This window comes from Fukomys damarensis, unplaced genomic scaffold (genome assembly GCF_012274545.1).
Source record: "Fukomys damarensis isolate Sample0158 unplaced genomic scaffold, DMR_v1.0_HiC HiC_scaffold_14, whole genome shotgun sequence".
In the NCBI taxonomy this organism is placed as follows: Eukaryota; Metazoa; Chordata; class Mammalia; order Rodentia; family Bathyergidae; genus Fukomys; species Fukomys damarensis.
Window position 1 is genome coordinate 43,205,288 of NW_022900926.1, and position 27,554 is coordinate 43,232,841.

Consider the following 27,554-nt stretch of genomic DNA (forward strand, 5'->3'; position numbering starts at 1 on the left):
TTTTTTTGTACCAGGGATTTAACTCAGGACCTTGCACTTGCAAGGCAGGCGTCAGAATCACTGAGCTAAATCACTAGCCCAGATTAATTGTATTTCTTGTATGTAGTATATCATTGGTTTTTTTCTAAAAAATAATTTTATTGGTACAATTAAGGTGTACAATATAATGACATTCATCATTGCAAGTTTGCACCTTTACATAATTCATCTTGTTTCTTATTTTTTCCCATTCCCCTGCCCTCCCTTCAACCCTTCCACCCTTCCCTATCCACAAAGACTTTGTTTCCATTTTTTTTCCTTATGTTAATTCCATTCCCATCTTTCTTTTCCCCTCCCCCTCCCACTTCTTCTTCCCCTTTCCATCTCTTCTTCCTATTTTGCATTCTCTAATATACCTTTTAGTCCTTATTTACACATTCAGTTTCTTATACTGGAGAAACTATTTGGTATTTACACATGTGTGTCCTATTTATTTCACTTAAGAGTACCACCTCAATGTGCATCCATTTAGCTATAAATGTCTCTAGTTTCTCACTCTTTATGCCTGAATAGTATTCCAATATATATACCTTTATCCAATCTCCCATTGATGAGCATTTGGGCTGTTTCTCAATTTTGGCTATCATGAATTATGAACATATGTGCACATATATCACTGTGGTATGATTCTTTTAATTCTTTGGGGAAGATACCCAGTAGGGGAACAGCTGAGTCAAAAGGGAGCTCTAATCCTAGTTCTCTGAAGCATCTCCATATTGATTTCCACTGTGGTTGCACCAGTCTACACACCCACCAGCAGTGGAGGAGGGTCCCTCTTTCCCCACAGCCCTGCCAGCATTTGTTATTAGTTGATTTCATAACAGCAGCCATTCTTTCTGAGGTGAGGTGGAATCTCAGCTTTGTTTTCATTAACATCAATCAAATGACCAGTGATGTTGAACATTTTTTCATATGTTTATTTGCTATTTCTACTTCTTTGTCTGAGAAATGTCTGTTTATTTCAGATGCCTATTTTTGGTTGGGTCTTTGAATTTGGGAGGTCTGATTTTTTAAAGTTTTTTATATACTCTAGTTAGTAGACCTTTTTCTGAGGAACAGCTGGTGAAAATTTGTTCCCACATTGTGGGTTTTCTCTTCTCACTGTTGGTCATTTCTCTTGTTGTGTAGAGCTTTTTACAAAGAAGAGATCCCACTTGTTGATTGTTTGTGCTAGTTCATGGGCACCTGATGTTTTGATCACGAAATCTTCTCCTACACCAATGTCTTCAAGAGTTCTACCTAACTTCTCTTTCTGCTGGCTCAGTGCTTCTGCTTTAATATTTAGATCTTTAATCCATTTCAATTTTAATTTAGTGCATGGTGAGAGATACAGGTCTAGTTTTAATCTTTGGCAAGTTGAAACCCAGTTTTTCCAAAACCACTTGTTAAATTTATTTATTTATTTATTGTACTGGTGATTGAGCTCAAGTTCTTGTATTTGCAAGGCAGGCAGTGGAACCACTGAGCCAAATCCCCGGGCTGTAGCACCATTTGTTAAAGAGGCTATCTTTTTTCCAGTGAGGGTGTTTGGCTCCTTTCTCAAAGATGAGGTGGCTGGGTGTGTTTGGAGTTTTTTTGTATTTTCCAATCTGTTCCACTGGTTTTCAGATCTGTTTCTTTGCCAGTACCATGCTGTTTTTATCACAGTAGTTTTGTAGTATAGTTTCAAGTTGGGGATTGTGATACCCCTACCTTGTCTTGCCTAGAAGTGTTTTTGCTATTCTAGGTATCTTGTTCCAAATGAATTTTTGGATTGTTTTCTCAAGGTCCATGAAGCATGCTTGTGGGATTTCAATAGAGATTGCATTGATTCTATATAGCAGTTTTGGAAGTATGGCAATTTTCACTACATTGATTTTTCCTACATTGGGTTTTGTTTGTTGATCCAAATTGCTAGTCCATGTCTTTTGATTGGAGAGTTTAGACCATTCACACTGAGATTTTTTAATGAAAGATGGTGACTTATTTCTGTTATTGAATTATTTTTCTGTTGCCAATTCATTTTTTACCCCTTTCTTTCACTGCTATCTTGCCTGATGTGTTCATTCTAGTAGACTTTCTAGCAATATTAACTTTAATATCTCTGTCTATGATATCTTGAAATGCTCATTTTGTGGTAATGAATTTTTTCTTTATTTTTAAATTTTAGTTTATTAGTACATGTGTGTAGTACATAATAGTTACATTTCTTGTGAGAAGTTGGTACATGTATATAACATAACTTAATTTTTTCTGGTCATGAATTTTTAAGGTGCTCTTTGTTGTGGAAATACCCTACTTGTCCATCAATTTTGAAATATAGTTTTGCAGGATGTATTAGTCTGGAATGGAAATTTTTTTGAGGCCTTGAAACATTTCAAATCTTCCTAGCCGTTAAATTTTTTGTTGAGACATCTGCTATTGCCCTCGTGAGTTTAGCTTTATAAGTGATTTGTGGCTTTTTTCTAACAGCTTTTAAAATTCTGTCCTTGAGTTGGGCTTTGACTATGATGTGTCATGGAGAAGCTCTTTTCTGATTGTTTTTATATGCTTATATATTGAATTCTTTCTTGATGCTTGGAAAGTTTTCTGGTAGGATTTTGTAAACAGGTCTTCATGCCTTTTTTTGCCATCTTCTGATTTTTCACTAATTCCAGTTTAGCTTGCAGTAATCTTCTTTGCATCATCTATAAACCGTTGGATGGAGATCATTTTCCATAATCTCTTCTTGACTTTTAAGTTATCTCTGAGTATATAGTCACCTGCATCAGCTCTGTCTCCTGGTTCTAACACTTTGCTCATATTTATCAGTTCTAATGCCCATATTTGTAATAGATATTTTTATCTTCTGGATTTCTGTACCCCTTTGTAGGTTCTGATTCATTACTAAACTGCCCAGTCATGATTAGTATCATTTTGGTTACCTGAGCTAGCTTTTTATGTATGTCTTCTTTGAGTTCCTTGACTTCCTGGGTGTCTTCCTTTCCTGGGTTCAGTTTGCTCCAACAGTAGGAAGATTATGAAAGCTAGGGATGTTTCAAAATAATCTACATGCAAACAAATAATTACCCGGTCCAAATGCACAGTCATGCTGAGGTGGAGAGACCTTGCCTTAGCCATTCTCTTTGCCAGGAAAGGGTTAAAATCCTGAGAGAGGACATGACTTGTAATCTAGCTAATTAGTTGCAAAGACAAAATAAGAATGTAGTAATTCTGTCATGTAGACTAATAATTACAATAAATCTCAATTTTGAGTCTTCATGACTTAGGTAATATTATAGTATCACAGTTCTAAACAACTGCTTTAATTACTTCTTTGGTCAAAGCAAAGTTACAATAACCTAGTTTCACAATTACACACACCTCACACATTTGTGTGATGTTTATGCTCCCTTTTCTTTTGCTGAATCATGCCATCTCCCTGTCCCTGATAAGAAAGTGCAATATATAGACTCTCCCATCACAAGAGAGAAGAGTAAATTATGTTTCTAAATGACATTTTACTGTCTGCAGGATAGACTATTGTGCTGCACATTTTAAAATATGGAAAATTCAAAACATTTTGAAGTCTAAAAGTCACATCACATATGCCTTTGCGGATGCGCCTCCATTGGAGAAATAGAAAGTTTTGTCTAATGTCTACAACATCAATGACAACTTGAATGTGTTCTAAATGGAGTTTCGGATGGGGAGGTAATGTAATCACTCCTCCCTGAGTGTTGGCACTGAGACTTCTGCTTCCAAGGAGTCTTGTGTCTTTCTATTCAGACACTAATTCTGTCCTATGATGGTGCTACTGGGTTACATTCTCTGGTTCTCTGTTGGGACCCACCCAAAGTCACAAGGGCTGTCAAATGTCTTTGATTGGATCCACTGAATAAGTCTATTCCTATGGACAGGGACCACATGAATAGGATATCTATTCCTACAACACACACATAGCTGAAACAGAAAGTTTATCAAACATTATAAAAAGTCTTACACATTAATGAATTCAGATATATTAATGATCTTCTCCTCTTGAAAAACTGATTATAGTTCACAATTCTTTGAAAGACTCTTGTGCATACATATTTTGAAAGGCACTAACACTGGAAATAAAGTTGGCTTTTGTTTTGAATAGAACAGAATTTTAATGAGAAGCCCACTACTTACTTAGGCCAAATTACTTTAGATCAGTCTCCTCAACTGTAAAATAAGAATAATAACAACGAAATTTGCCCTCAGCCATTGTTGTAGGATGAACTGAAGAAGTATTTCGGAAAATGTCTAGCAGGTAACTGGCCATGAACAAATGTCAGCTCCCCTCCACACATCGTAAATCCGTGCAGCAACATCATTTTTACCTGGTCATAAAATAAATACAAATAGTGGAGTTTGAACACATAATTTTAAAGAATCAGCATGCTCTGCCTTTGTAAAGACTATGGACATATGAATTTCTTATGAGCCAGTCTGAGGGTTAATTTTTGGTTTGGCTTGAATATAGCCTTATATCCAAGGAGCTGAGTGACCATACTCCCTTTGTCTACCCTGTGAGCAGAAAGCAAGTGTTTTGGGGACTCTACTGAGTGCAGCCTTCTAGATAGAGGTGCCACTGAGAAAAACACTCCTTCTAGATGGATGCAGCCTCTGTGTGACTAGTTCCCTGGGGCAGATGTCATGGACACTCTCAGTAGTTCCTGTCCCTCAAGTGCCCGGAGGGAAGAAATGTTAAAGGGTAAGGTTGTGTCTTGATAATTTCTCATGCCCTGCCTTAACAGTATTTTCTCTATTGATTTCATGAATGCATGTGGCTTCAGCCTCATTCCTTTTCAATTAAATGGACAAGCAAGCACAGAAAAAAATCCAGAGAGTGCCTTTTCTATAAATGAGTCATGTGTTTCCACAATCATCTAAACTTCAGTTTTATATCTCAGGGAGGGTTGAGTGCTGTGCAGGAGGTGAGCAGGGTGCATGTCCACAGTCCAAGGCTTCCTCTTCCTCATCTTCATGACTGTGGAGGATGGTGGGCAAGGGCTGCTGGGATGTACTTGCTCAGACCTTTTGGGTTCTCTTTGCCCAAAAGCTGATCACTAGAATCCCATCCATCATCAGAAACTTCACCATCAACATTACACTTACCAAAAGTACAGTGTTGAATCTGGAGGGGACTCTGGACTAGAAAAGGAGTCTTGGTTAAAAAATTAGTGACATCTCAGAAATGTCTGGTGTTCCATTAGCGATATCATATCAGTGTGAAATCCCTCAGTTTGACAATTGTACTCAGGTTACATACAATGTTTTCTGGATAAAGGATGTTTTGAACTATAATTCAGTAACTTCAAAAAAAGTTAAAAGGACACACATTAACTTATTTTGGATGAAATAAAATGAAGTTGGGATTTGATTTAAATATTGTTGACAACTGTTAGTAAACATACCATCAAGGGGCTATTAGTTCAGTGGGGGAAGCCAGCTAGCTTATCAGAGCAGAGCAATATGATAAGGAAAGCAGAGAGGATGGCTGGGGGGAGGGACAAGGTGTGCTCCAAGCAAGAACCAACGTATGCAAGGGCTTGGCTAGAGAGAAAGGATGAAGTATAACCAATGAGAGAAGAAATGACCCTCGTAATGCAGCTGAGATCTTCCCATCTGGGGCTGGGACATCTCAGTACAGTTATGCAACTGTATTCATAGTTTCACACTTTTAACATACATAGATTATGATCTCACAATTTTCTCCATCAAGACTCATTTCCTGAAACCACTCCCCCATGGCCCTCTCTTCTTATCACCACAAGGTTTTTTCATATGCCATAAAACTTTGCAGCCTATTTTATGAAATCCTCCAGAAGCAGATTTCAAGTACCTTCTAGGGCAACCCAATGAACGCCAAACCCTTTTAGTGCATTCATAGATAACATTGAAAAGCAGCATTAGTAATTAACCATGGACTCTGGAACCTTTAGCTGTGGGAGTGGCTGCTCCCTATCGGACCCAGGCCTCTTCCAGGGCAAGAGTTGTTAAAATATTAAAGCAGCTACAGTATCCACACTCAACCAGCCTTGAAGCACTGAATAGAAGCAGCCAGAGCTTTGCTCAGGTTAGTGTCGCTTTTTTAAATCTTCATAAATGTTACCATGTCTGTTTCACTGTGTGGTGCTTTTTATGAATACCTCATGGTCTTCTGTTTTCTTTGTGTGGTCGTGGGGCAGTTGAAGCATTGTTTCTTAGTTCTTTAAGGAAAAACAATAACCAACAATTTAGAAAACTAGAAAATTAACTACTTTAGAAAGTAATTGATGATATGAGAAAAGGGAGAGTGGCGTTATTATCAGCAATCTAAAACTATAACCACAGGAGTGCAAGGAGGTGCACAGGAATTTACACTAAAGTAGTACTGGACATTAAAGAGGGGGCATTAGTGTGATTTCTACTGGAGAACACACAAAAATACTGAATTTCTATTTAGGAAGGTCACAGATTTTGGAAGTCACTTTAGCAATGAACATGGATCTGGATGGATGTATGACTCTTGTGCCTTTGAAGCCAAATGTCCAGAGTGGAAACCAATAATCTGTGCCCGCCAATCTGAATCCAAATTTACATTCTATAACTGAGTTAATGTCCATGTGGGTTCCTTTGCAATTGGCCAAGAACAGGACATTTCTCCTCCTCCTTCTCCTTCCTTCCTTTCCTCTATCTCCTGCTCCTCTTGTTCCTGCTCCTCTTTCTCCTTCTCTTTGTCTTTCTCCCTCTTCCCCTTCTTTCTCTTTCAGTGGTGCTGAGTTCAAAGGGTGGGCAGTGTTCAAAATCTCAAAATGAAGCGAATGTAAGTATATAGGTCTTTAGAATAGTAAGTCAGATGGAATTGGACTTAATTCTTGGGCAAACTGAAAAACAACAATGCCTTTCTCTTGAATTGCCATGTTCACAGTCTAATAGAAAATAGACTAATTCCCTTGATTTGCCAAGTTAATTATTCTCCTGGGCTACCAATAGGGTTATTGCTGAATCAATACTTTTAAATCCAATTTGCTTTTTTTATGTAGGCAGCTTTCATTGCTTTTAGAATTCTGTAAACAGAATTATCAGGATTATCAAAATAATCAGCATGATTCATAATGATTCATTATTTTGTTACCATAATCCTAGCTTATCAATTAATAGTCTATGCTAACTACACTCTTAAATGTTAAGCCCATAAAGGAAATGGAAAAAAACATTGTGACTCTTGAGCTACCCTGTTGTCTGATATACAGACTATGAAGTGAATTCTGCAAAATATGCTCTGATAACAAATTAGGAACTTCTCTTGTTTCCTGGGAGCTCATAATCCAGTGAATGTTTGTAGGGAGGGAACCTTGGTAGGCTGTGAAAATTCAGCAATTAGACATAACAGGAAGAAACTAGTATGAATGTCAGAAGGACTGGATTTGAATCTAAACTTTGTCACATACAGGCTAGCTGGCAATCACAACATTCCATCCATTCCTCAAAAATTTGGAGGAAGAACCAGATGATTTCTCAGATCCTCTCTTCCTCTCTACCTTGGGCAGTCCTGAAGGGAAAAAAGATGTATCTGTGAATGCAGAACAAGTACATAAGGTACCAAAGTCACCACGTAAGATGTAACATAATAAGAATCAGTAGTGTCTTGGAATCATTATCAGTATAAAAAGAATACAACTGTACTGGAAAGCTTCAGAATATAAGAGGCCCCATGAAATATAAGAGGCCCCAGGTATCTTTACCTGTGGGCAAAGATACTAAAAGGTGATGGAGAACATGCACTGCATGATGTGCTGCAGGCAGCTTCTTTATACTTCTTTATATATCCATGGGGAGCAACCCTAATGTAAATATATGAAAGGACAAAGGTGAAGGATACAAAAACAGCTGAGGCTAGGTGATGGTAAACTGGTAGGTAGAAGCCCTACAGGGCAAAAAGGACAAGTCCTTGATTCTCAACCTGGCAGCCTTCTCCCATGACTCTGTCTTGCCTAAGAGAATTACATTATTTGTGTTGAATTCACAGGAACCCATAAGGTGCAGCAATTATAGGACACATTCTGCTCTGTCAGTGTTCACAAGCCTGTGCTTTGTCTCTTTAGTGCAGAGACTAAGTCAGGCTGTTATCTCTTTCCCTACCAATCCTAATGATTGCTTGATACAGGGAAACTGCTCAATAGTTGTTAGTTAGGAAGTAATTCTTCCAAAAAGAATTAAATGTGTTATATACATGTGCCAACTGCCCATGATGAATATAATCGTTATATATGGCAAATGTGTACTAATAAAAATTTTAAAATAAGCAGATAAAGAGATAAGGAGGAAATAATGGGGTAATTGAATCCTTGTTTTCTGCTGAACTCAGTGATTTGATATGCAATCCTGATCTGACTTGCCCAGCCCCACTGCAGAGCCTGCCTTGTAATTTTTGAGTTGCTCATCCTGTCTCCCTTCTATGTACTCTTCCCTCAGGCAGCTTGGAACAGATCAGTGGCTATCAGCTACTGGTGATTTTGTGTCTTGTGGACATTTGGTAAAGAATGTTCTTGATTGTCACAAATGGGGGTGGAGAGGAGTACAACATCATGCCACTGGATGCGGCTAGTGAACACACCCCAGTGCAAAGGACAGCCACAACAAAAAGCCTTGCTCAGCACAAAATGTCCATAGTGCCGAAAGCCTTGGAACACAGCAATCACACTTTGGCCAGTCCCAGTTGGGTGTATTTCTTACACTGTACAACAACCAAGAGCACATACAGGCAGCTAAGCATAGTCATATTAATGTAACTTAAATTAAAGTATCACCAAAAATTACTTACCTTTACCACAGAAAGATGACACTCCTCTGAAAATTTCTATGACATTGGAACTTAAAGATGCTTCGCAGAACTTATGGTGTTGATTTTATAACCTGCTGATAATGATGACTCAGAGTTTGTAAAATACTGTTACAGAGAAGCTCCAAGATATTAGTGTCAAAGAAGAGTGGGAATGTCGGGTTCCTAGATCATGCAACATCACTGATATCCTCCTGTAACTTTAGAATGACAATGGTTCTATATCAAACAATTTTTATAACTAAATGAGGATAAAAAAAACAAGAAGCTGCCTGTTATGTAGCAGGTTAGTTGCAGTTTTTACAACACAGGTTACTTTCCTTTAAATAAAAGTTAAAGCAGCAATTACTTCTTTTCCAGAGTATAAAGTAAAATTCAAATCAGCAATGGAAAAGCAGAGTTTTAGTAGAAGAAAAAGCCACACACCTGCTCCTATGGGGAGAAGATAGATTGTGGCTATAGTCAGGGAGAACTAAGCCTCATTGAATATTTGAGCTGGAGAGAGACTTTGAATGCCAAAGAGCTGGACAGGGACCTTGCTCCTGTCATCTTCTCCCTGTCAGACGTCCTCTGGTTTTAAGGCCCCTTTCAGACTCCCAGGTCCCTCCACAGGATGGGACCTGTGCTGTGTGTTTATATCCTCAAAGTAGAGAAAATGGCCTTGTAAAACAGATTCAGTGTAATTTCACGCCAGCGGACCCAGGTGAGTGAGAATTTGGTCCAAGGAAGTTTCTGCGACTTCTCTAACTCTTCCATGAAGAGGTAAATACTCCTTTGTGTTGTTGGATCACTAATCATAATCATAAAGTACATTTTGCTTCTGTGTATTAATTCATTCACTCACTTGCATTTAGTGAAACCAAAAGATTCCCAATATGGCAGGGAAACCAGTTCTTCACTACTTCGATGGACGGGGCAGGATGGAGTCCATCCGGTGGCTCTTGGCTGCAGCTGGAGTTGAGGTAGGTTTTCAGTTCTTCTTATGTTGGACCTAAAACTGACTTCATCAAAACCATTTTCTAAGCAGAAGACTTTCTCCTCAAAAACCTGTGAAAAATTTTGTCATAAATAAAAATATCCCTATTTATTAAGAAAAAATAAAACAATTTGGCCAAATAAAAATATAATTATCTTTCCAGCAAAAAGCACCTAAACAAATATATTTTAAACTTAAAAGAGACTTTGTACAGTTACAACATGTAGAATTTATTTAGATTGAAACAATTATATAATTTAGGACATTTACACAGCAATTAGAAACTTGGATATTACTTGATATTAAGAATTATAGTTAATTTTAGTGTGCTTTTAGGTGTGATATTTTTGTTACTTTAAAAATTTATTATGGGCCAGGGATTTAGCTCAGTGGTTCCACCACCTTTCTTGCAAGGGCACAGACCCAAGTTCAATCCCTGATACCTATGTTGTGGAAGGAAATGGTAAGTAACACAGAGAGATGCAAGAGTGGGTTAAAAAACACACACACACACAAAAAGCATTTACTTTACTGGCAAAGGATTGGCCTGCACCAATGGCAGTGCCAATGACTGGCCCTGGGCTGGGTTACAGTCTGCCTTTTATAGGAGTTTTACAATCATGACCTAATTTTAGGTGACAAGACATTCCAGTTCCCACAGTTCCCATCACAAATCATGGTCACAAGACAGTTCAGCGTTAACCCAAATGTAGAATTTTCTTTTAGGACATCTATCTTTAGCTATTCCAGTCCACAAAAGTTAGGAAACCAGGACTGGTGACATTCCTTTCATTTTAACTCCTTTATAATCATATGATCTACAGAAAGCTTTAGGACTTAGGGCCTGGCGACTGTTTTCTTAGCTTTCACATCTGGTCTCATCCTGGGATGTGGCTAAGCACCTCCAGCATCTGTTAATTTTAAACTAGGATACATTCCTTTAAGCTTTAATGGGAAAACCTCAGGTATTTGGTTCTAAGAAACAAGCAAAGCAAAGGAAATTACAGAAACAAAAGACAGAGTGGTTATTTTATATTTCCTTAACATTTTGTAGGTTTCAGGCTGTTTGCAGAAGTTCTCTCTATCATCTAGAAGTGGTTGAACATTATGACTAGAGGAGGAGAGAAGATGGGAATTAAGATAAATCTATATTAGCTCGAGTTGGTAATTACTGGAGCTACTCGGTGACTGATAGGAGGATTTGTGTGTTATGTGTATTTTATGCATACTAGAAATTTATACAATAAAAACATATACAAAACTAAGTATAGTTAAATTTTTAAAAATGCAACTGAGAGGATAGACTGGACAGCAACAAATTTCCTGTTATAGATGGAATACATTTGTTCAACAATTATTTTATGGGGAATTTATTAAATGCCAGGCTTTGTGCTAGGTCCCAAAGATTCAAGGTGAATAAAGAAGACTTGTTACTTGCACTTTGGCAGGCTAGATGCTCTCTTAAGGTTGAGACAAGTAAGTAGCACATTTCAATAGGGAATGGGAGGGGTTACTGTCCTTTTAAGGACATTCTTGTAGCTTTTTAAAGGAAGGGAAATGCTGATAGGACTCAGTGATTGCTTCTTTCTAGAGGGATTACCGGTAAAAACTCTTCTCAGGACAGATAAGAGGTTCCTGGAAACTGAGAGAGGGGCTTCCTGGAAAGAAGATCATGAACACTATGGATGCTGCCCCTCAAGTGAAAGCAGAAAAGGAAAGGCACAGGGTGTCTTAGTTACTTCCCTGTCACTGGGACATAATAAGTGACACTGCAAATTAAAGGAGGAAAGTTTTATTTTGGCTCACAGTTTGCTGTTTTAGTCCATAGCTGACAGGCTACAAAGCAGGATGGAATGGCAGAGGAGCATGGTAGAGAAAAAGTTGCTCATGGCATGTTGGCAAGGCGAGAGAGAGAGAGAGAGAGAGAGAGAGAGAGAGAGCTCAAGGGAGAGAAGAGGGAGACCTACCCTTCCAGGTTATATGTCCAGTGACCTGTGTCCTCCAACTAGGCTTCACCTCCCAAAATCACATCTAGCTATAAACTCATCAGTGGACTAACCCAATCTTAAGTATCACACACTCATCATCCAGTCACACTGCAAAAGCCCCACCAATGCATATTTGAGACTTTAGAGAGACATCTAGATACAAGTCATAACAGTGAGGTCATGGTCTGTGAAGAGAACATTTAGTGTGCTCCACCGACTCATAGCAATGTGTCTACTTAAGCGTGAGGAACACCCTTATCCATCCTTCATAAATGTATGATTCTTTATAATATAGTGAAAATGGCCATACTTGCAAAACTGCTATATAGAATCCATGATATCCCAACTGAAATTCGAACAGCATATTTCACAGACTTTGAGAAAACAAACCAAAGATTCATTTGGAACAAGCAGAGACCTAGAATAGCAAAAGTAATTTTAGGCAACAAAGACAATTTGGGGATGTCACAATCCCCAACTTGAAACTATACTGTAAAACTACTATGATAAAAAACAGCATGGAACTGCAAAGAAACAGACCTGAGGACCAGTGGAACAGATTAGAAGATGCAGAAACAACTCCAGACACACTCAGCCACCTATCTTTGACAACAGAGCCAAACACCCTCACTGGAGAAAAAATAGCCTCTTTAATAAATGGTGCTGGAAAAACTGGGTTTCAGCTTGCCAAAGATTAAAACTAGACCTATATTTCTCACCATTCACTAAACCAAAATTGAGATCAATTAAAGATCTAAATATTAAAACAGAAATGCTAAACTGGCTGGAAGAGAGGTTAGGTAGAACTCTTGAAAACACTGGCATAGGAGAAGATTTCATGAACAAAACCTCAGTTGCATGTAAACTAGCACAAACGATCAACAAGTGGGAATGCTTATTAAACAGCTTCTGCACAGCAAGAGTGGTCATGATCAGATACCTCTGTGTACACTTCCAGACTCAGAAAAATTTTTTTTTTTTTTTTTTATAATGGGGATTGAACTTGGGTCCTTGTGCTTGCAAGGCAGGCCACCGAAATGCTGAGCTAAATCCCTGGCTCTTAGACTCAGAATTTAAAAATTTTTTATGTTCATTACATCGCTTCAAGTACTGTTCAGGTTTACAAGACTATAATACTATGGAATTAACTAAGAAGTATTTTTTTTACATTTTCTTCCAGTTTGAAGAAAAATTTATAAAGTGTCCAGAAGATTTGGAAAAGTTAAAAAATGGTAAGATCAAGTGCCTAAATGTTTCTGATGAGGGTTTGCAATATGAAGTTTTAACACTGTTGGCCAGCTTTCCTGATGCTGAGGCGCAATACCTGATGTGCAGAACTTAAGGGAAAAGAGATTTAATTTGGCTATTGGTTTTGTGATACAGCCCATGGCTGGCTGGCTCCAAGGCATAAACATAATGGCAGAAGGGGATAGCGGAGCAAAGGTGCTTAGTTCATGACAAGAGGGAACAGAACACAGAAACAGTGCCAAAGAGGAATAGGCAACAGGCCAAGCACAGTACCCAAAACTGCAACTCCACAACCCACCCAGACGCACCTGGGAGCATGGTCTACTGCTAGGCATTTCTTAATCCAATGAAGTTGACATATCATTATTAATGGTCACAATGCACCCTTTGTCAACTTTACAACCAAATAATTTTCCATGTTTAATCTTCAAATAAAGAAAATACCAAGTTCACAATTCAAGCTGATGTAATATAACTATTCCACATACACTTGGAAACATAATTCCTTCTCTAAAGTCTCAGTACCTCCTGCAGTCCAACTTCAAATCTCTTCTGAGACTCAAGGCAAACTTTTAGTTATGAACCTCTGTAAAAATAAAAAAAAAACTAGTTAGACAATCCCAAGGTACAATGGCACAGAGTTAACATTCCTATTCCAGAGAAGAGATATAGGGGGCATAGAAAAGAGCGGGATCACATTAAAACAGAAATCCAGAAGGCTGAACATAGAGTCCAGTAGCTCTGCATCTGGCACCTGAGAATTCTATGGTAAAATGTAAGTTCTGAAGAACTTGGGAGACCCATTCATATGGACTTGTCAGGTATAGGTCACATGGCTTCTCTCTTGAGCCAGTTGTACTCATGGCCTAAAGTTTTTCTTAGTTAATGTTTCATGACCCTGACATCTTTAACTTTCTGGGATCTCCACTGTAACTTTGATTTCCATTGCTTAACATAACAGCCCTATCAGGAAGTCCTTACATATCTTCTCAAGCCTTCCCTCACGACCTCACAGTTCTTGCATTCTGCATGTCAGTAAAACCAGCATCTGGTGGACAATACTGAGGGTAGCTGCCAGCTGGAGCAATCGCCATGCCCCCTTGGACCATGGCTTCAGTGGACTCTTGAGAGTCTGGATGACTGAGCACAGTGAAATCAATGTTAGGGAACTAATTCCCTAGGAGGATCTTCTTGAGCAGACAGCCCAAATATTCACTCCTCAAATGAAAGATTTAGTTTTAGACCTTTGAGCCTACAATAGGTGTTGATTTCTCAGATCCTCTCAAGGCATTTTTTTAGATAGGGTCTATCTAGTTGAGGCTGGCCTTGAACTCACTATGTAGCCCACACTGGCCTTGAATGCACAGTTATCCTCCTGCCTAAGCCTCCAGAATGCTAGAATTACAGACATGCAGCACTCTACCAAGCTCAAGGCATCTTCTTGTCCCTATACAAAATACTTGAATCTTTTTAATGGTGTTCATCTCTTTATCAGCCACATATTTTGGGGTCTAACTTACATGTGGTTCCTTTTGAGCCAAATTTACATTTTTCAAAATTTTCTGCACTGCCTTTTGTTCCCAAGTCTCATTATGCATCTGGCTAAAAGCAGCTACCAGGGCATATGCAAGAGCATGAATGTTGAGCTGTCTTGCAATATCTTTTTGCAAGATTAATCTATTGCTATTAATCTCAGTCTCCTGTAAAGTCTCAGGACCTGGGAAAAATATAAACAATTTTTCTGCCAAAGTGTAATGCACATGGTCTCTAGTACAACTACCAATGGAGTTCTTGTTCCCAACTGAAATCTCTTAAGCCTGGTCTTTATTGTTTGCATTCATATCAGCATTTTTTTTTTTTTAGCTCCAACCAGATTCATCCATCAAGCTCTGCTTAAAAAATTCTAAGGTTTTTCTAGGCCTTTCTGAACATCCCCAAACTTTCAAACTCCTGCCACAAAGCTGTTCCAAAACCTTCTAAACTACATGGCCAGGCATAGTTACAGCAATGACCCCACTTCTTCAGTGCACATTTCTTGCATTAGCCAGGTTATCTGTTGCTGAGACACAATACCCAACATCCACCTTAGAGGAGGACAGGTTTAAATTGGTGCCTGGATTCAGTCAATGAATGGTCAGCTGGCTTCAAGGCCTTAAGGGTCTGTTGGAGCAAAGATGCTTAGTTCAGGGTGGCCAGGAAACAGAGAAAGAGTACAGTACCAGAAAGGAATAGGTAAGGGCTCATATATAGTACCCAAGGCCACATCTTTGAGATGCACCCAGACATAGCCAAGAGGAAGCTTTATTATTCTGCTAGACACGTCTTTTTTCTGCTAGGCATTTCTTATCCAATGAAATTGAGTGTGTAACAGAATTCACACTCACAAATGCTCACATGTTGTAAGCGTGGTAGTGGGGATGATGGAGAAGAAGCAAAGGTAAAATATGAGATGTAGCTTCTTTTTATTGAGTTTATTAGTACTTTTTAAGTATACAGTACAGTTACATTCATCACTGGAGATGTAGCTTCTTGAGGAGCTCTTCCAATTCTCTCAGGAATAAAAAAAAAAAAGGCAAGATCTCTCTATTTGTCCCTAAACAACTCCCACAGCTCTGTAAATGTTCTCTGCTTGTTTTATATATGAGCTATAGTCAGTTCATGATCCCACAATATTCACCCACTGATATACATGCAAGAAAATGCATCAGGTAACAGGAGAGAAATATATCATGAGCTTTTTCATTTATGGTTTTTGGGGAGTGGATATCCCAGCAACAATGCACACTTGGAAGAACACAGGTTGACATCACTATGTAGAAACCTTTCTTAAAATCTTTGATAAATATCATGACCATATGAAGGTTACTCTCGGAGCTCACCTCTAAACATTCTGATGGCATTTGTCTTAGTTTCTTCGCTTATTGCTGAGACAAAGTACCTGACAACAAAAGTTAAGAAAGAAAGGTTTATTTGAGTCACAGTTTGTAGAGGTTTGGTTCCTTAGTCAGCTGACTCCAAGGCAGAGTGGGATGGCAGAGGGGCATTGCAGAGGAGAAACAGTCAAGGATAAAACAGGGCAGGCAGAAGGTAGCATCAGTGAAGTACGAAGCAGCAAGTGATCCTCTTTTTGTCCTTTATATTATATCTAGGCCACACACTGTTAGAGTGGAGAGCACTCACACCAGTGTGGGGCTTCCCATTATCCACATTCAGAACTATTCCAACCCAATCAGTGGACTAATTTAGTAATCATACACCTGTAATCCTGGTCTCACACACTGTAGATCCAGCCACCTGTGAAAAAGCCCCTCCTATGACTACATGAGTCTTTAGACACAAGCCATAACAGTATGCATGAAGGCGAATAAAACACAAAGAAAAATATGAGAGATATTGTATGTATGTAGATGGGAAATGAAAAACAAATGAATAGGTTAAAAAGCAAAAGAAAGGTTGATAAGAAAATGAAGGACTACATGAAGTTAAGAACAAAATGCTATTTTACCTAAAGATAACCAAGTAATATCCCTCCCCCTTTTAAAAAAAGTCATTTGCACAAATATATTCTCTTCTACAACCACTGGGACTCATAAGCATTTCACCATCTTTATATTTTCCCTTTTCCAATAGATGGGCTTTTGATGTTCCAGCAAGTACCCATGGTGGAGATGGATGGGATGAAGCTTGTGCAGTCCAGAGCCATTCTCAACTACATTGCCACCAAATACAACCTCTATGGGAAAGATATGAAAGAGAGACTCCTGTACAGTACATTTTTGGTTCTTCCATGAGTATGTGATACAGGGAACATTTAGGTCCCATGCTAACTGAGCAGGACCATGCTAGGAAGATCATTTGTAGAAACTGTTTAATTTCTTCTTTAATTTCCTCTGTGACCCATTAGTTGTTCAGGAGGATGTTACTCAATTTCCATGTGTTTGTGAAGATCTTGCGTTTTCTTATGCTATCGATTTCCAGCTTAATTGCACTATGGTCTGAAAATACACAGGGGATAACTTTGATTCCTTCGAATTTACATAAGCATGTTCTATGAGCTATCATGTGGTCTATTTTGAAGAATAACCCATGTGCAGCCAAAAAGAATGTATATTCTGATTTTGTGGGGTGGAACACTCTGTAGACATCTATTAAGTCCATTTGTTCAAAGGCTTGGTTCAGTTCTAGTATTTTTTTTTTGTCAAGATGATCTGTCTATTCATGCCAGTGGGGTATTGAGGTCCCCCACTACAGTTGTATTAGTGCTTATTTGGTTTTTCATGTCCATTAATATTTGTTTTGTATAGTTGGAGGCATTAGTATTTGGTGCATATATATTTATGATTGTCATCTCTTCCTCTTGAATGTTCCATTTATAAGGATGTAGCGGCCTTCTTTGTCTCTCTTAATTAATTTCAAACCAAAACCTACATTGTCTGCAAACAAGATAGCTACCCCCACTTTTTTCTGGGCTCCTATTGCATGAAGAACTGTTTTCCATCCTTTTACTTTTAGTCTATGAATTTCTTTGTGAATTAAGTGGGTTTCTTGTGTACAGCTTATTGTTGGATTTTGCTTCTTAATCCATTCTGCCAGTCTATTTCTTTTGATTGGTGAATTGAGGCCATTAACATTGATGGTTATAACTGATATGTACTGACTTATCATGTCATGATATTTTTCTGTTATTGGCTCTTTTATTTTTTATTTTTCCCCCCTCTCACTTTAATTTCTTGCCTTGCCTGGTATATTTGCTTTGTCGGGCCTTGAGGAGTTGTGAGTTTCATTGTCCTATTCCAGGATATTGTTTAGAATTGTTTGGAGTGCTGGTTTGGTATTCATGAAATTTTTCAGGTGTTCGCTGTCATGGAAGTATCTTATTTTCCCATCAATTTTGAAAGATAGTTTTGCAGCATAGATCAGTCTAGGTTAGAGGTTGTTTTCTTTTAGGGCTTGAAATACCTCACTCCAGGCTCTCCTTTACTGGAAGGTTTGTATTAGAAAGTCTGCTGTGATTCTGATGGGCTTCCCTTTGTATGTGATTTGTTTCTTTTCTCCAACTGCTTGTAGAATTCTGTTCTGCTGGGTTTCCAGGATCTTGATTATTATATGTCTAGGTGTAGATTTTTTTTTTCATTTTATGGAAGTTATATTTACACTCAAAGCTAAACTTTATAGTTGAGCTTATATTTCAGAAATAGTTCTTGAAGTTCTCGCTTCCGCAGCACATATACATAAATAGTCCCTGAAGAGTTATAAAAGACATTTCAAAACAGTAATTGCAGAAAATAAAGTCAAATACAGTTTTATTTTCAGTTAACTGGAAATTCCTCTTATGGTGGGATGTCATAATGAGCATATCACATTGCAGATATTTATTTATATTTCTACTTAAGTAAACTTTATTTTGAATCAGCTATTCTCAAGTTTAGCTCAATTCTTTTTGTGTCTGATAATTTTGAGAACTCAGAAAAAAAAAGATTTATTTGCACTAGGTCTAGATCCTTTGAGCAGAATTTCCTTCACAACTTCTGGTAATGTGTTATCAAAGTCAATAATCGTGTTAAAACTTGCATAACATTGTTGACAGATAATATAAAAATATATTTATTTTATCTCATATTTAATTTTAAAATCCTGTACTTTAGCTGTTGTGACTGAATGCATCCTTACAGAAATTGAGCAAACTTTATTTATATATCCTCAATTCAGAAAACCTTTAATTATTATTATTTTTGGGGGGGTACCAGGGATTGAACTCGGGTCCTTGCGCTTGCAAGGCAGGCCACTGAACTGCTGAGCTAAATCCCCGGCCCAGAAAACCTTTAATTATATATTTTCATTTCAAAGAGAAAACTTATCCTAATTTAATGATATTAAATTGACTTTGATGTTTGAAAAATTAATAAAATATCAGGTTTTGGGAATGTAAGCTAAGTATATAAAATTAACACTTTTTGCTAATATTTTATATTGAAATATATTTTGTTTTAAAAATCACAAAAATATTACTTTATTTCAAAGGTAGCTATCTTTTAGAAGAAATACATATGTAAATAGGAAAAAATTGATATATTTAATCCATAATTACATAATTCTGTTGATTTATAACTTGATATATCAAAAATGTCTGCAATTAATTTGTAATTGCCACCATTACAAAGAAGTATCTAAGTAAAAACAGGTTGTATGGTATTGCATTTATGCCCTGTGTTAATTCATTTAATAAACAACTGATATTTGTAAAATATTTTCAAACTTAGAAAAATACAGTTATTAATATGGATTAATTCAATTAGATTTAACATTTCATAAAATATTCCTGTTATACACTTAAGTGTAACTGGATCAATAAACTAACTTGCACAGAAAGTGAAGATTTTCACATTAAATTTATACTTGTTTTACACTTACTAAGAATGCCTGAAAACATTTTGGAAAAGACTAATGGTCTTGACTATTCATGGCAACAACCGACTGCAATTTTCTGCCTCTGTTTTCAATTTTGTTAAGTAGTTGAGTGTTAAGTTCTACTTTTCTTATTATCTTCAAATAGACTCCTCAGCATATAAACTTGAATGGCTGACAACATCACCATGACAACTAAATTAACTATAGACCAGGAAATAGCTCTATTAAGGTTGCTTTCTTATATGCTTCAATCACGAGCTTCAAATGCTCTGAGTTTATAAGTGAACACTTGCTTACTCTGGACTTGATGCTGTTGATGGATTTCAGGATGTCTTCTAGTTTTATCTCCAATATATCTGTACCAGTAATATTTTTCATCCAGTCTTCTTGTTCTTGTGCCTGTTCTCCCATATTATCCAGGATTAATTCAAAGAAAATTACTTTCTCAGAAATGGTGCTGAATGTATTGTCAAAGCAGAACATGTAATCACTAACCTCAGTTTCTACAGTGTGAACTCCATCTTATTTTCTTTGTTCAAAGACTAAAGTTTTGCCTTCTGGAGAGGCAAGATGGAAATCAATATCTAATCCTGCTCTAGCTGAAATTTGGTACTTGATCTCTAGAGAGGCCTTCAGCAGCATGCACTGGTAGAAACACTCCTCCTGGCCAGCCAGAAAGATAAAGGTAAAGTCGCTGTCTAAGGAAGCGGCCACCCCCAGAAGTAGCTCTAGTGGCAAAGTGATCAGGAGGAGCAAGGGGAAGGGCAGCCATATTTTGTTGCCAGTCCTAGCTGGGGCAGTATCAGGCAGAAGGCTGTGCGAAGATGTGGGACACTGGTGCCTCGGCTCCACTTTTCCTCCCTAAACTCCTTGCAGCAGGGGAGCCCGGAGTCTAAGAAAATTTTAGGTGGTGGCCACAGTAGCAGTGGCAGTGGCAGCAAGTGATGTCCTCTGAAGGGAAGAGCATAGATTTTTTTTTGATCATGACTATTTGGAGTCCTATATGCCTCACTTATCTGTATGTCAAATTGTTTCCCTTCTTTTGGGAAGTTTTCTGTCATTAATTCTGTGAGCAGTTTATTTTTATTTTTTTGTAATTTGTACTTTCTCCTGCTTTTTCATGAATTCCTATAAGTCTTATAATCTTCTTCTTCTTTGCATCATCTAGGAGCTGTTGAATTGATTTCTCATGGTCCCTTACTATTTTTAAGAGATCTCTGTTGTCATGGTCACTGACCACCATCCTACCTTCTATATCTGATATTCTATCTTCACATCCACTCATTTTGCTGCAAATACTTTAAATAAAATATTTAATATCCTGGATATATATTTGAATCTGTTTCATGGATTCCATTTCTTTCCTATGTTGTGTTTTCATGGTTTCTATTTCTTTCTTATGCTGGGCATTCACAGTTTCCATCATGGTCCTGAGCTCATCTATTTTTTTAAAATCTGTTCTAGAGTCACTAATCATTTCTTTCATTCTGCTCACCATCTCTGTGGTTATCTGGGAAATTATTTGTTTTGAATTTTTCTAGAGCTTCATTCATCTATTTTGTTACTTCCTATGCTATCAGTTCAGGGTGTCCAGGTGGGTGACTGTCAGACTTCTCCACCTCATTTTCCCAAGAATATGCCTTTGGTGAGCTGGAAGTCTGTGTTTTTGCCTTGCTTAAATGTCTTTTCATTTCCATTTTTGTTGTTGGTACTGTTCTTCATTTAATTCCTGGGTTAATACTTTGATCTTCAAGATATAGCTGGTCTTTAGGTTTTGAGTTTCTAATTACTCTGAGACACTGTCATTTTCATAATACCAGGAAGGAAAACTGATTAGATCAATCACAACACCTTAGCCCAAGTGATACGTTATCTCTCTCCCTCCCTTCCTCTCTCCCTCTCTCTCCCTCTCTCTGAATTTCCCTATGGACTGTGGTAAGAGGTAAATATTAATGTATAAGTAAAACTCATAGTGTAATGATTAACATACACAAAGTACCCACTGAAATGAGTTAGTTTGCCTAATGCTCTTATTCACTGATTTTAAACCATAAAGTCTAAGAAAGAAACATTTGACTGGATGTGTTTGTCTTTCAGGATTGATATGTATACAGAAGGCATCATAGATTTATATGAAATGGTCTCACATCTGCCACTGACTCCTCCAGATCAAAAAGATACCAAGATGGCTTTGATCAGAGACAAAACAAAGAATCATTACTTCCCTGTCTTTGAAAAAGTAGGTGACGCTGATCAGAGTTTGGGGTCACTGAGTTTAGAGGTCTGGAGAAAAGCTGGGTTCTCCTAGAACTTTGATGTTCCAGCAAGCCCTCAAAACACCAGCAGGGAAATAGTAAGGCTCAGGGAAATATCTAAAAGTGGACCAGGAGGAGGCATTATACGGTTATACCAAAGATAGAATTTTTGAGCCAAAGTTCAACATCTTATGCCCCAACCTCGGATTTACCATTTTGCAGAATATTATGTTCACAAGGAAAACTTAGTGAGTGGAAGACTCTGAGCCACTTTTCAGGTCATGTGGATCCTACAGAAGGCCCTGAGCTTGCATTCTAGAGCCACCTGATGAGAACAGCATGTCACAAAGTATTCTGACCTGGGTGTAGAGAGACATGAGAGCAGATGCCAATTTGAGAATATTGTAGTGTTTTAGGGATGAATATGAAGACTCTAAACAAGGAGAGATGGAGAGGAGTAGATGTGAAGAGATAATAAGAAAAACACTACAGAATTTGGGAATATGGCTCTCAGTCTTGAGAAGAAAACCATCCAAACTGAACATATAAAGGTCCATCATTATAAATGTAATCTCTACCTTAGTTAAGATTTCTTTGTGAAGGTTAAGCAAGGATATTTCAAGAAAAAATACCACTTGAACTTAAGCTGAATAAAAATAAAGAATCAAAAAATGATTATAAGGAACATAGAACTACATAAATAAATTAGAGAACTAACCCATCAATACTCATTTCACTTATTCTCCTCAATAAAAGTTAATTCATTGCTGGCTTACCCAATGAAAAGAATGGTAATTTTAAGATCAAACACACCATTCTATCCTTGTGGTTTAGAACACATCACATGGTGAAAGGTTCTCTGGCAGTTTAAATCATGTACTCTATGATATCTAAAAGCTCCATGCAAAAATAAGTTATGTATATTACAATAAGGTGTTTGCTGTTGTATTCTGTTTTTGTACCAAGGGTTTTTACTGACATCTTTAAGAGTTTCTCTTCAGAAGATGTATCCTGTGTATTTTTGCTTTATTTTTTACTTATTTTTTTGAGTTTATTGGTACTTTTTAGGTATACAGTACAGTTACATTCATCACTGGGATCTTGTACCTTAACATGATAGGTCTTGGTTCTCATTTTCTCCCCATACCCCTGCCCTCTCTTCACCCCTTCCACCCTTCCTATTTACAAAAGCTTTGTTTCCATTTTTTCATTTTCTCATATTTTTTTATTTTCCCTTATTTCCTTTCCCCTACCCTTCCCACTTCCCCTACACCTTTAATTTTGCTTTTTAATTGCTCTGATTTCCATACTGCTGGAGTACTTTTAAAAATAGTCACATACCTTGCTAGGATTTTACTATATGAATTTTATACATCCACAAAGGTTGAAATAATATTGAATGAATGCATAGTCATCACCCAGATATGTTACCTCTATCATGTGTCCAAGTCTCTTACTCCTCTATCAGTCAAAGATAGAACTTTCCATGCATTACGAAGTTGCAGATATCAGCATTATCCATTGCTAGGGAACTTCCATGAAGATTATACCAGTCTAAGGAAGGAGTCGGAGCCCATCTTGCAAAGGAATTGATAAATTCAAGTTAACCCCGGTTTATCTCAGATCCCAGAGAGATGAAAGGAAGTGAGAATAGAGATGAGAACCCTTCGCATTAATGGCACTAAAGTGGTCGGCACATGCATGAAGGGTGCTATTGTGAACGTGGAGTGCTGCCCACAGAAGATGGCACACAGAGAGCCGAGAGGAGCTCTAAGGATTCAGGGCTGCTCCTCCCAGCTTGTGGACAGATGGAAATGTGGGGCAGCCGGAGCTGAGCCCTTGGCACATGTAGAAAATGTGGAGAAGGATGGTCAGTATGTGCAAGACAATGAAAGGGGTGCCTGGGCTCTAACACAGGAGTGAGCAAGGCCTACTTCTCAACCTCCCTCAGGAGGCAGGGCTCTGAAAAAGGTCTGGAGCTCCACACCCATCAGGGAAGCAGCAGGATAGCAGAGTCAGGCTGAGAGGCCCAGGGGGAAGCAGGGGTCCCAGTCTGACTGTGCCTGCATTCACAGTCTGTCTTCTCAAATTCTGCAGGTGTTAAAGAGTCACGGGCAAGACTACCTTGTTGGCAACAAGCTGAGCAGGGCTGACATTCACCTGGTTGAACTTGTCTACTCTGTTGAAGAGGTTGATGCGAGTCTTTTGGCTGACTTCCCTCTGCTGCAGGTGACTATTCCACTGCCCTCACAGAGGTGGCCCCACATCTCCCACAGCGAATCTCATATTTGGTTCCATGGTGTGGTTCTGACTCCAGCCTCCTTCAGGTCTTCAACCCCTTCCTCCATGCCTCCAGTGACCTTCTAGACCTTGGATTTGTGGCATACAGATAATTATTTGTGCAAGGAAATAAGAGCTGAATGCTGCTCCAAGAATATTTATCCATATAAGGAGTAGAACCAAGGTCCTGCATCTTTCTCACTGCCTCCTCCCTTCATTCCCCGTGGAACTTGCTCCTGATCTATGTGGGATTCCCTTTATCCCAGATGTCCTTGTCTTTGCATATTGAGTCCATTTGAGTAGGCATTTATCCATTTGATTACCTTCCCTCAACTAAAGCTCCCATTGTCAGACATTGTATTATTGTGTCCATAGCTTCCCACCCTGTAAACCTGACCTTCACCCAATACCCATCAATACCATTAGTGTGAAAGTTGGTTCTGTCTGGCCCCTGATTAATATTTTCTATCTTCATTTCCAACCCAGTCTTTCCACTTCTACCTTTGTTCAAGTACATCTCTCTGCTTCTGTTTGACAGACACGCTGTTCTTCATGTTACAAAGAAAATGGATGACAAGAGCACATGTCTAAAAAGGATAGAGCACTAATGTCTAGAATGTATAAAGAAATAAAAATATAGGCTCCCCAAAATAAAAGACCCAATCAAAAGATAGGCAACTGAAACAAGCAGACCCTTCTCAGAAGTATAAATAGCCACTAAATCCATGAAAAAAATATTCAACTTATCTGGCCATTACAGAAATGCAAATGAAAACAATATCTTACTCTAGAAAGAATGGCTGTCATCACAAAAATCCAATAACAAATGATAGCGAGGCTGCAAGGAAAAGAAATCCTACAATGTTGATGGGAATATAAACTAGTACAACCATGATGGAAATCCTCAAAAAAGTGAAACTAGAAATTCTGTTTGACCCAGTTATTTTCTTGTAGGGTATCTTCCTGAAAGAGGTAAAGATATCATTGCAGTGATACATGCATATTTATAGGAGTACAATTCATGATAACTAAATCTTGGAGACAGTCTATATGTCCATCAACAGATGAATACATAAAGAAAATATGGTATTTATACACAATGAAGTACTATTCTGCAATAATTAAGGATTAACTCAAATCATTTGTAGGAAAATGGATGCACCTTGACAGCATAATATTAGGTGAAACTAATAAAACACACAGCTTAACTGTTGTGATTTCTCTTATACGAGTAATCCAAAATATAAATGAAGAGCAAAATAAAAGACAGGTAATAGGAAATAGAAAGATAGATCTTTGCAAAATTGGAAGAGCATCAAGAGAGATAGGGAAATGTGAGGGAGGAGAGCAGAAGGAGATAAAAACAGAATTTGTCTGTCAGTTGCACATACCAACTCCCCACAATGACTGTGATCATTACATATCGCAGACATATCAATAAAATTTTTTAAAAAGCAGGAAATACTATGACTTCAAAAAAAATTTTAAAGGTGTTCAAGGAAGATGCTATTGAGTCATCCATTCTCCCTCTTTTATTCTTTATCAATTAAGTGTGTTTCCAGCTCCACACTGGACAACAGAAGCACTCGGTTGGTCTTTTTTTTCAGGGAGTTGGGGAAATATTTTCAGTGTGTTCTAAAAGTTGATTTTAACTTTAAGATCCACCACTGAGACTATAACTTGTGTGTTGCAGGCTCTAAAAACCAGAATCAGTAACCTGCCTAATGTGAAGAAATTTCTGCAGCCTGGTGGCCAGAGGAAGCCTCCTGTTACTGCAAAAATGATAGAAGAAGCCAGAAAGATTTTCAAGGTTTAGTTAAGTTGGCCTTGACCAAGCCCATGGGAAACAAACATCTAAAATTTTCAATAATGAAATTATTTGAGTAAAGGTTGACCATTATGGGATATTATGGGATAATATGCCATTTCTGAATACATATGATAATTGCATAATAACATTCCTCTGAGAAGTCTTAAACCTTTTTTACATTAAGATCTGATATGTAATTAGATTTTGAATGTCCTTTCCTTGGAAATAAAATTTTTACTTTAACAATGTGGATTATATGGTTTGCTTTACTTTTCCAAGAATTGTCCTATGATATCACTCAGTCTATTAGAAAGTTTACAGATTTGTATTTGACCTCACACATGCACAGAAAATAACTTTTTCTGGTCAATAATACAATGAAGTTTTCCAACACCCCATGTGCTAGATACACACATCCCCTAATGCTTCACAAAGAATAGAGCTTTTCCCTCTGCTATTAACCTTCATCCAATCATTGAAATCCTTACAGTAAGTTTCTTCAAAAAGCCAGTCTGTGACGATTTACTGAGAGAATCAACTGAATATGATTAACCTTTGATTTGGGTGCTTTGAAAAGGTACATTTATTTTTTTTACTTGAGTTTATTGGTACATTTTAGGTATACAGTACAGTTACATTCATTTTTGGGATCTTGTACCTTTACATGACAGGTCTTGGTTCTCATTTTTTCCCCTTGTCCCTGCCCTCCCTCTCCTCCCCTCCTGCTTTACAAACAATTCATTTCCATTTTTTCATTTTCTAATATTTTTTTCTTTTCCCTCATTAGCTTTTCCCTACCCTTCCCACTTTCCCTACACCTTTAGCCCTTTTCTTCGTATTTCACATTGTCAATTATCTCATTAGGATCTTATGTACCATTATAGTTTTTCACACCAGAGAAACTTCGATATTTGCACATGTAATTTATTTATTTCACTTAGGAGTATAACCTCAATATGTATCCATTTCCCTATGAATGAATCTAATTTCTCATTCTTTATGGCTGAGTAGTATTCCATTTTATAGAAAAACCACATCTTCTTTATCTAGTCTCCAACTGATGGGCAAATGGGCTGTTTCCAAGTTTTAGCTATTACAAACTGTGACGCTATAAACATAGGTTCACATATATCACTGTGATATGATTCTTTTAATTCTTTTCGAAAGATACCCAGCAGAGGGATGGTTGGGTCAAATGGAACCTCAAGCCCAGTTCTTTGAGGTATCTTCATATTGATTTCCATAGTGGTTACACCAGTCTGCACTCCCACCAACAATGGCAAAGGGTTCCTTTCTCCCCAACCCCACCAACATTTGTTAATTGTGTGATTTCTTGATAGCAGCCATTCTTTTTGGGGTGAGGTGGAATCTCAGTGTTGTTTTCATCTGCATCTCTCGAATGACCAGTGATGTGGAACATTTTTTCATATATTTACTTGCTGCTTTTACTTCTTTGTCTGAGAAATGTCTGTTCATTTCAGATGCCCATTTTTGAATTGGGTCTTTATATTTAGGGGGGCTGATGAAAAGGTGCATTTAATCCAATTCTTTTGTGGGAATAGGATGACTTGTAATTCTTCTTGCAGTCCAGTATGGAAACTTGTGGCATCTTAATAGAGGAAGGGACTTTTACATCATTGTACTCTACCCTCTTTAGTGGAAAGGAGTTTCTCACATGAGTAAATGGCACAAAAATCCATCAGAGTTCATATCGAGCTGTGGAGCCGAGAGAGAAATC

General features: G+C 37.8%; 1 protein-coding gene and 1 pseudogene across 2 annotated transcripts; one reads left to right on the forward strand and one right to left on the reverse strand.

The window, feature by feature from the left end:
• The first annotated feature begins 5,542 nt into the window (after positions 1-5,542).
• LOC104866859 (glutathione S-transferase A1-like) lies at positions 5,543-25,983 on the forward strand. 2 transcript variants are annotated; one of them, XM_010631074.3, is made up of 7 exons: positions 5,543-6,103; positions 9,706-9,813; positions 12,996-13,047; positions 16,694-16,826; positions 21,569-21,710; positions 23,824-23,955; positions 25,700-25,981. In XM_010631074.3, exons 2-7 carry the CDS (start codon positions 9,727-9,729, stop codon positions 25,820-25,822), a joined length of 669 nt encoding a protein of 222 aa, XP_010629376.1. In that variant the 5' UTR covers positions 5,543-6,103; positions 9,706-9,726; the 3' UTR covers positions 25,823-25,981. The 2 variants fall into 2 exon arrangements, with proteins under 2 accessions (XP_010629376.1, XP_033619228.1); XM_033763337.1 differs by lacking the exon at positions 5,543-6,103 and having other exon boundaries at positions 9,710-9,813; positions 25,700-25,983.
• LOC104866910 lies at positions 19,342-21,095 on the reverse strand (annotated as a pseudogene).
• Positions 25,984-27,554: the final 1,571 nt, after the last annotated feature.